The sequence below is a fragment of the Corylus avellana genome, chromosome 6 (assembly GCF_965113065.1).
Source record: "Corylus avellana chromosome 6, dhCorAvel1.hap1.2, whole genome shotgun sequence".
Classification (NCBI taxonomy): Eukaryota; Viridiplantae; Streptophyta; class Magnoliopsida; order Fagales; family Betulaceae; genus Corylus; species Corylus avellana.
The window spans coordinates 21,115,685-21,124,223 of NC_142495.1; the positions used below are offsets into that span (position 1 = coordinate 21,115,685).

General features: G+C 32.6%; 1 protein-coding gene across 1 annotated transcript; it reads left to right on the plus strand.

Annotated features, from left to right (window-relative positions):
* Positions 1–1,928: 1,928 nt before the first annotated feature.
* On the plus strand, positions 1,929–2,753 carry LOC132188672 (stellacyanin-like). Its single transcript, XM_059603193.2, has 2 exons — positions 1,929–2,128; positions 2,285–2,753. The coding sequence occupies exons 1-2, from the start codon at positions 1,945–1,947 to the stop codon at positions 2,719–2,721; spliced, it is 621 nt and encodes a 206-aa protein (XP_059459176.2). The 5' UTR covers positions 1,929–1,944; the 3' UTR covers positions 2,722–2,753.
* Positions 2,754–8,539: the final 5,786 nt, after the last annotated feature.

Sequence of the window (8,539 nt, forward strand, 5' to 3'; positions counted from 1 at the left end):
AGGAAAATGCTAGGCTTACAAGCATATTTTACAATAAATAAATAAAATAAATAAAAATTTACAAACTAATGTGGCACAATATGATTGAGTTTCTAAAAATTTGAATTTATCTCATATTTAATCATATTGTGCCACATCAATTTGTAGAACTTTTTTTGTAAAATGTGTTTGTAAGCCTAACATTCCTCTTGTGTATATGTGGGCCATGTGGCAAACTGGCACCTGTGTGTGAGTTCCAAACAGTTTTAAATATATGAAGTGTCCTCATGATCAAGGGCACATTAATTTACAACAAGATGGCGAATTATATCAACCTATATATATCGCCTATATAACCTCAAAGAAGCGGTAAAGTTGGAGCATTGAAAAGTCTCACTTTCCAGAAGAAAAAAGAGTTCTTCCCCCGGAAAGCTTTAAATTCCTTGAACTCTCGAGGCAGTTGCATGGATATTTTGGAGGGTGGTGAGAAAGGTTCAAAAGGCCATGCATGTTTTTCAAGTCGGCAGAAATTTCTTTTAAATCAGTTTGAAAGAATTAATTTCTTTTAATCTATTTTAAAAAGTGTCAAGTGACATCTCTCACATATTTTATTTAATATTTTTAACAGTTATTTATTGTCATTCTACTAATCTATGAATCTAAACATTAATTTTTGAGAAACTTGCATTTATTAAAATAAGTTAGAGGAAATTTGTGCCCCAATCAAGTGGTCATGTTTTTCCAAGTCTTGTTTTGGAATTAATATCTGTTTACTCGTTGCGTAAGAACACGTAAATCAAGTCATAACTAATTGAGCTCAAAGTCAATTAATTGGAAAATGAAAACTTCCTTGTAGCTTCTTGGTGTGTGTTTGGCATAAACTTAAACCCACGAAGCAAGGAAGAGTACAGAGAAAGGGGACTTAAAGAAAAATGAAGCAAAAAAAAAAAAAAAAAATGGAAGAAGAAGAAGAAGAAGAGGAGATATATAAATCAAGTGGTTTAATCTAAAAATAGTGAATGCGTGCAACTATCATATCCCTGCCTAACCAGATTTGTATTAACTAATTAAATCATTATGCTTTCAAAATTACATGTACTGATCTTACACTTTATAATGTGACTTTTAAAATTTCCTATAAATTTGATACTAATCTATATTATATTTTAATTCAATAATAATCTTAAAAGTTATGTCTAAGATAGAGTTTAATTTGTATATTTATCCTGCTAAGATTGTTAGATTATTTATGTAGTGTTGTTCCACATTGGTTGTATACATATAGTGTCTATATTATTAACCTATATAAGTAAGTCCTTTCTATATATTATTCTGTGTTATTCAATATATAATATTATTCTCAACACGGTATCAGAGCACAGGTTCTGAATTACCTTTAAAAAAAAAAAAAAAATCTGCATCCTGTATTATCCTGGCGCCGTTAGTGTTCTCCAACGAATCCTTCCCTCTGTCCCTCATAGTTCTCTATCTTCTCCTCAAAATTTTCAGCGGATCACTATACCGCTTGAAAGCTCATTTTTGCCATAAATTTGGCTTAGATGCTGTTAAAAAGACTATAACACATCTTCTATAATATTTTACAAAGGTACTAATTTTCTTCTCTTCGTTAGGCCTAAGTCGAACAAAAGAGAAGTCAAGCCCTATTGAATGATATATATATATGCATCGGGTCCAAAAAAAGGTCGACAAATTCCACAGCCATTAATGTACAAGATGGACCGGCACCCAAGCTTGGCGTGTAATCGGTGCCCGGTCGCGTTTTCGCTTCTCCGCCAAGGACGTGTCTAATTGGTTCTATGGGACCCATTTTGCCTCACTAATCACTATATATAGTCTCTGTGGAGCCTTCACATTTTCATCAAACCCATACAAACAACACAAAGAGGCATACAAGAAAGAACAATATTTGAGATTGTGATCAGTTTGTTTTGCAAGAGAGAATTAATGGAAAAGTTCATCAGTTTTGTGGTTGTTTTGGGTGTTGCTGCCTCAGTTCTTTTACAATGCGCGGCAGCACAAACAGTGCATGTGGTGGGAGATAGCTCCGGTTGGGTTGTTCCACAAGGTGGCGCTGCCACATATCAGACTTGGGCTGACAACAATAACTTCCTCGTTGGTGATATTCTAAGTAAGAGTTCTCTCCCTAGCTTGCTCTCCACTTCTTGTGTTCTCGTCGTCATGGGTAGAAATTATTTTATAAAAAACAAGCGAGAAAAATAAGAGCAACAATTTTTTTTTTTAATATATTTATTAAGTATTTGATGTTATCCTCCTCCTTTGCCAGTGTTCAACTTCAGCACAGGGGAGCACAACGTCGTTCAAGTACCAAAAGAATCCTTCGACTCCTGCACCTCAGCCAACCCCATTGGGAACACCATCACCGCCGGCCCGGCTAACATCACTCTTTCTGACGCAGGCAACCACTATTACATCTGCACCATCGGACAGCACTGCCAGCTTGGTCAGAAATTAGCCATTACCGTCTCCGGCACTCCAGGTGGCGCCCCTACGCCTACTAGTCCACCCTCCACTCAAACTCCTCCTACCACGCCTTCTCCCAAATCAGGGACCCCCCCTGCTGATTGCACTCCAACCCCTACATCGTCCCCTGCTCCATCTCCCAAGGACGGCGGACCCACGCCGCCTGACTCTTCTTCATCTGGCGTCTTTGCTACTTTCTTGGTCTCGTTGTTGCCCATTGCCGCGGCTTTCCTTTTCTAATTAAGGAAGAATACTACTCGAGGGATTTTATAGTTGATAACTTGATATATACAGTTTGGATAATGCTTTTTTTTTTTTTTTTTGTCTCTTGTAATTTTTTGTTTTGGGGATTGAATTCTGTATGACGATTGTGATGCATGTACTATATTGTTTGAGCATATGAATATGATCAATAAAGGGGTTCACACTTTTTTTTTTAATATAATTACGAATAAGAATTCTTAAATGCATCTAATCAAAAGATTATTCTGTGGAATCATGGAATATTATATTGTTGCATTGGTCCAACATTAAATTCTAATTTTTATGTCGTTTCAAGTGTGTATATATATATATATATATATATATATATATATATATATGTGTGTGTGTGTGTGTGTGTAAAAAGTTACAATGAACTAGGTCAGGATATGATGGACCGTTGGTCTAGGCCCATCAAAAATACATGAGGTTTCACTAATGGATTTGATCGGCCGACGTGATGAGGAGCTCCAAGATTGCCCAGCCTAGTCCCTAGATTAAAGTTGAACTAATCTATCATCTCAAGCATTTTTAACCATGAGTGCCCCTCATATATATTGGGTCTAGGGCTGTAATCGAGCATAGCCGAGTTGAGCTTTAGGATTTTAAGACTCGTTCGTTTACAAAGATGCTTATTCAAGCCGAGCTATGAAATATGTGTTCGAGCTCGGCTCATTTAAAATTTGGGAGAGCTCGAGTTCATTGAGGATACTTTACGAGCCGAGACGGGCTCAACTTGAGCTCAAGTTAAGCTATTAAATTCTTTAATGTATAATCCAAGCAGAGTTCAAGCCCAAATTTTAAAACAATTTATAAACATTTATCTGTAGTATAAATATAAATATTAAGTAATTTATATAACATATACTACTTAATTACTAATATATATACTTAAATTTATATAACTAAGTTTTAGTTATATATATATATAAAATGAGCTAACGAATCGGTCGACCTTTAAACGAGTTGAGCTCGCGAGCCCTTATCGAGTTTTCACGAGCAAGTCGAGTATGTATTATTCTAATCGAGCGAGGGTTCCACAGTAATGGGCGGATTTATACAATATCGAGCTCAAGTTCGAGTCGAGTTAAACCGAGTGGGTATCGAGCGAGTTGTCGAACGGACTGGTTTATTTAAAGCCTTAATTGGGTCTAAATCACTGTCCAACAACGTTGCACATTTTAGGAAGGAAGACCAATGAGGAATAACCTTCGAGCATTACCACTTTAAGCAACTCGTCTTTTCTAAACTTACCCCCCACCCCAAAAACAAAAACAAAAAAAAAAAAAAAAAAGTAAAATTTTAATTTTAGTCATTCGGCCCCTACTAAAATTTTTTTTGGCCCTATCCAATAAAATTTTTTAGCCTTATTCTTAAATTTGTTTGGGTCATACCCAATATTATTATTATTCTTTTTGGCCCTTACGGCCTTACCCATGCAAAACCTGCATTTTAAAATTTCTAGAATTAGAGAAACGAGACTGCTATTAACTTGTTTTGTGGTTTGGAAAATGTGAGTAAATGGGCACACGCATGCCAAGAGTGGGGTAGTGACTTTTTATTGTTTATTTTTTCAAGTTTCAATTTTCTTGTCTCTTGCCAAACTTGCCATGCATTGTGTGTGTGGAAGTGAGAATTTTAGTGTGGGAATGAGCTCACCAAGGCAAGTGGAGACCGTGAGAATTATAGTTATTTAGTTGTTATTTAATAAGTATAGTTATTTAATTGTAAAACTGTAGTATGTTTTTAATTTTTATTTGAAAATTATAGTTTGGGGTAGTCTTTAGTTCATTGAAAAAAAAAAAAAAAAAAAAAAAAAGCAAAATATATTTTTTTTAATAAAAAAATTATAAAGAATCAAAAAAAAAAAATTGGTTGGCCCCCTCTCAAAAACTTTCCTAGCTCCATCCTTGATGTCATGGACCCCTTTTGCATCGATCACTACTAAATGGACAGTTTAGTCACCTATATACGGCAACAAGACCCTAGCATCGTGGTGTAGGACGCTACATATGACTCAACGTGACCATAAAGATGAAGATTTTATTTGATTTCTATTCTAATTTTAAGACTTTATTTCCTTTTCTTAGTAGGATTTTAATTATTTCATTTCCTATGTAGGATTTAATTATTTCATTTCTCTACTAGGATTAGATATACTTTTCTTACTAAAATTATGTTTACTTTCATTATTAGGATTATGTTTACTTTTCACGTCAAAACAAAAAAAAGTTTACTTTCACTACTAAGAGTAGGTTTACTATTTATACAAGTATTTCTCAAGTTAGTTCGTAATGTAAAAGACATAACTTGAATTATTATCAAATTTGAAAAATTTTCACAATTACTCTACGAAATTTATCGTTCTTTAAGCCTAAGGACTTATTTTATCTTTTGATCAGAAGACAGGCGCTTCTGATTGTTATTACTAAGTTTTCTAGTAGGTCACAACAAGACGACAAAACAATTAAGAAAGAGAGAAATCTATAAGTTACAATATTATTATAAATCAAGCCACCATAACAAGAAAGAGACATGAGTTATAATATTATAACTCAAGCCATCATAATATGAAAATCATAATTAAGAAAGAGAGAAATCCACCATACCAACCAAGATATTTCTACTTCCCTTTTTCCCTCATCTCTGAATAGGGAAATTTAAAATTTTTTTTAAAAAAAAAAAAAAAAAAAAAAAAAAAAAAACCAAGATATTCTTACATGGCTCTAGTATGGCCGTTAAGCGAGTACTCAAACCGCTTAGCCCAAATTTAGACATTACCCTACAACAAAGCATCGACATCATGGGAGAATTATTCATTTTGTTTCTAAATCGAGGAAAAGTTGGTCCTGCTCCACAACTATCATGGGTCATATCCTCTCTCCCTTACTCACTCTCTACTTTCCTCATTTCATAGGTATTTGTTATGTATTGCCAATTTGGATATTGTTTGATGAAACATGAGGTATTAATTCCTCTCTTTTATCATTTCTACACCATAGCTTATTAACTAGAATAGTATTCAAATATGTATATTAATGTACTCTTGGTAAAAGCTTCCAAATCGTTTATCTCCCTAACATGCCACACTGTTGAATACTTTAACTGTCATCATAGGGTAAATGAAAACAGCACGCGGCGTGCCTCGCACGCCGCGTACCCTGTATCAGTGCTCGTCATCATATGTTCTTGTCAATCTCTCCTGTGGGCCCTCTCGTTCCACACCACGAGAATCTAGGGGTGCAAAGGCGGTTACGGTTAGCGGTTAGTGGCAATAACCGCTAACCGTAACCGCCTTAGCGGTTAGTAGATTTCGCTAACCGCAACCGCTAACCGCTAGGCGGTTAGCGGTTAGCGAAATAGATAACCGCCCGCTAACCGCTTTTTTTAAATTGGGCTTTTTGGGCTTTCTTTAGGGCTTTTTGGGCTTTTTTTTACCCTCATTTTTTTTTCTTCTTGTATTTTTAATATCTTATTGGGCCCAATTGCTATAAAAAGAGCCCATATTGAAAAATCAAAAATATTTGACCCAAAATTTACATTTACTTGTACTTTAAAAAAATTTCCTTAAATATTAAATCATAACCGGTTAACTTTTTAAAAAAAAAATAAAAAAAAATAAAAAAAAATAAAAAAAAAATTCAACATAACATACAAAAAAAAGTTCAAATTTCAGACAACTGTCATAACATATACAAAAATATATAAAAAAAGTTCAACACAAAGCATATAAAATAAGTTCAAAAAATGGTTAAATTTCTTTTTCTAAAAAATGTTCAAAAAATACATTAATACTTCAATTGTGATTATAAGTAACACATTGTTGAATCTAATGTCAATTACTTAATTTGATATTATATAATTATATAGTCTCATTAAATTACATCATATGATTCATATGATTAATTATTTAAATTCTTATCATATTTACTTATAATCTTTTTTCTTTGAATTGAACTTAATATCTAATGGTAAATGGTAATGTTCAAACTCCTAAATCCTAAATTCCTAAAGTATCTAATAATACTTTAATTAAATTGTAGACTTGTAGTTATAAGTAATATATTTTTTAATCCAATTGAATTAATTGTGATTATCATTGTACATGAATCATATGATTAACTTGTAGACTTATGACTTATGAGTTATGTCATATTATATATGTATTATTTATTATTATATAATCATATGATTTAATGATCAAGTCATCATGTGATATAATCATATCAATTATAGTGATAATATATAAATTACTAAAATTATAATGATAATACATTAATACTTAAAATGTGTTTATAAGTAACACATTGGCCATTGTTTAATCCAATGTCAATTACTTAATTTGATATTATACGAATCACATCATCATTGTACATTAATAATATGATTCACTTGAAGTCTTGAATAAAGTATTTGAATTATCATTGAATCATATGATTAAGTATTGATATTATACATTTATATTATTCATATACATATGTAGACTTATATAGACTTATAAGTTTATAACATACATTGAAAATAAGTCTCTAGATATTTAATTGTTGTATTAGTATGAATTGGTATACTTATGAGTTATGTCATATTATATATGTATAATTTGTTATTATATAATCAAATGATTTAATGATCAATCTCATGTGATATAATCATATAAATTATAGTGATAATATATTAATACTCAAATTGTGATTTAATTATTTTTTTTAAAAAAAATTGTGATTTAATGATCAAGTGATTATATGATATAATCATATAAATTATAGTGATAATATATTAATATTCAAATTGTGATTTAATTATTTTTTTAAAAAAATTGTGATTTAATTATCAAGTGATTATGTTATATGTATAAATATTTTTATAATTATAATTATAAAAATATATTATATAAAAAGGCGGTTAGCGGTTAGCGGTTACGGTTAGTAGACCCAATAACCGCTAACCGCTAACCGCTAGACGGTTATAGCGGTTAGGCGGTTAGCGGTTAATGCGGTTAGGCGGTTAGACGGTTATGCGGTTGGCGGTTATAGCGGTTAGCGGTTAGCAGGCGGTTTTTAACCGCCCGCCTTTGCACCCATACGAGAATCTGAGTGCATCCAATAATTTGATTGCAAGTTTTGTTGTTTTCATTGCTATCAATTCATCAAATTGGCGTGAGTGCTGGGCTTGACTCTCCCAACTCTTTACGAACCCGGGCCCAAATCCACAAAAGTCGCCCAACAGTTACCTAGCTATGCCTAGAAAGTTTTCCTAGTTATCAGATAAAACAAAGCAAAAAAGAGTAATTATTTTTCAACCCCTAGTAGGCATTTTATAGTTCATATAAAAACTAAATAAACAGCTAGCGACCATCGATTGCAAGATCTATATTCAAAACAAATATCTTAGTGTATATCTAAGCATCATGACCGCCCTGCAAATAAGTACCATATCATATATATTGGTCCACCATTACCAAGCATGCGATTTGAAACTGTCAGATATACTACTTTATGTAATCCAACATGCACTATTTTTATGCAATATATCTAACCAATGGTTATAAAATCTACCTGCTTTTTCTCTTATAATTTTCTTTTCCATCTTGATTACGTGCGCCAATAATACTCCTGTCAAACATATATATATATATATATATATATACATACAAGATTCGATTAAGCAATTTCTGTCACACGTACGTGAGATTCCGGTTAGCATCTTTAAAAAAGAAAGGTTCATATCATTGTCGTACGTTCGTAAAAAAAAAGGAAGTGCCATTTGTCTTCCATTAGTTGTCCCTGTCGGCTGTCAC

Excerpts from the sequence above, each read along its gene's own strand:
- LOC132188672 (XM_059603193.2), top strand. The coding sequence starts at position 1,945 with ATGGAAAAGTTCATCAGTTTTGTGGTTGTTTTGGGTGTTGCTGCCTCA. Across the intron at positions 2,129-2,284 it reads CCTCGTTGGTGATATTCTAA|TGTTCAACTTCAGCACAGGG; the intron begins GTAAGAGTTCTC and ends CTCCTTTGCCAG.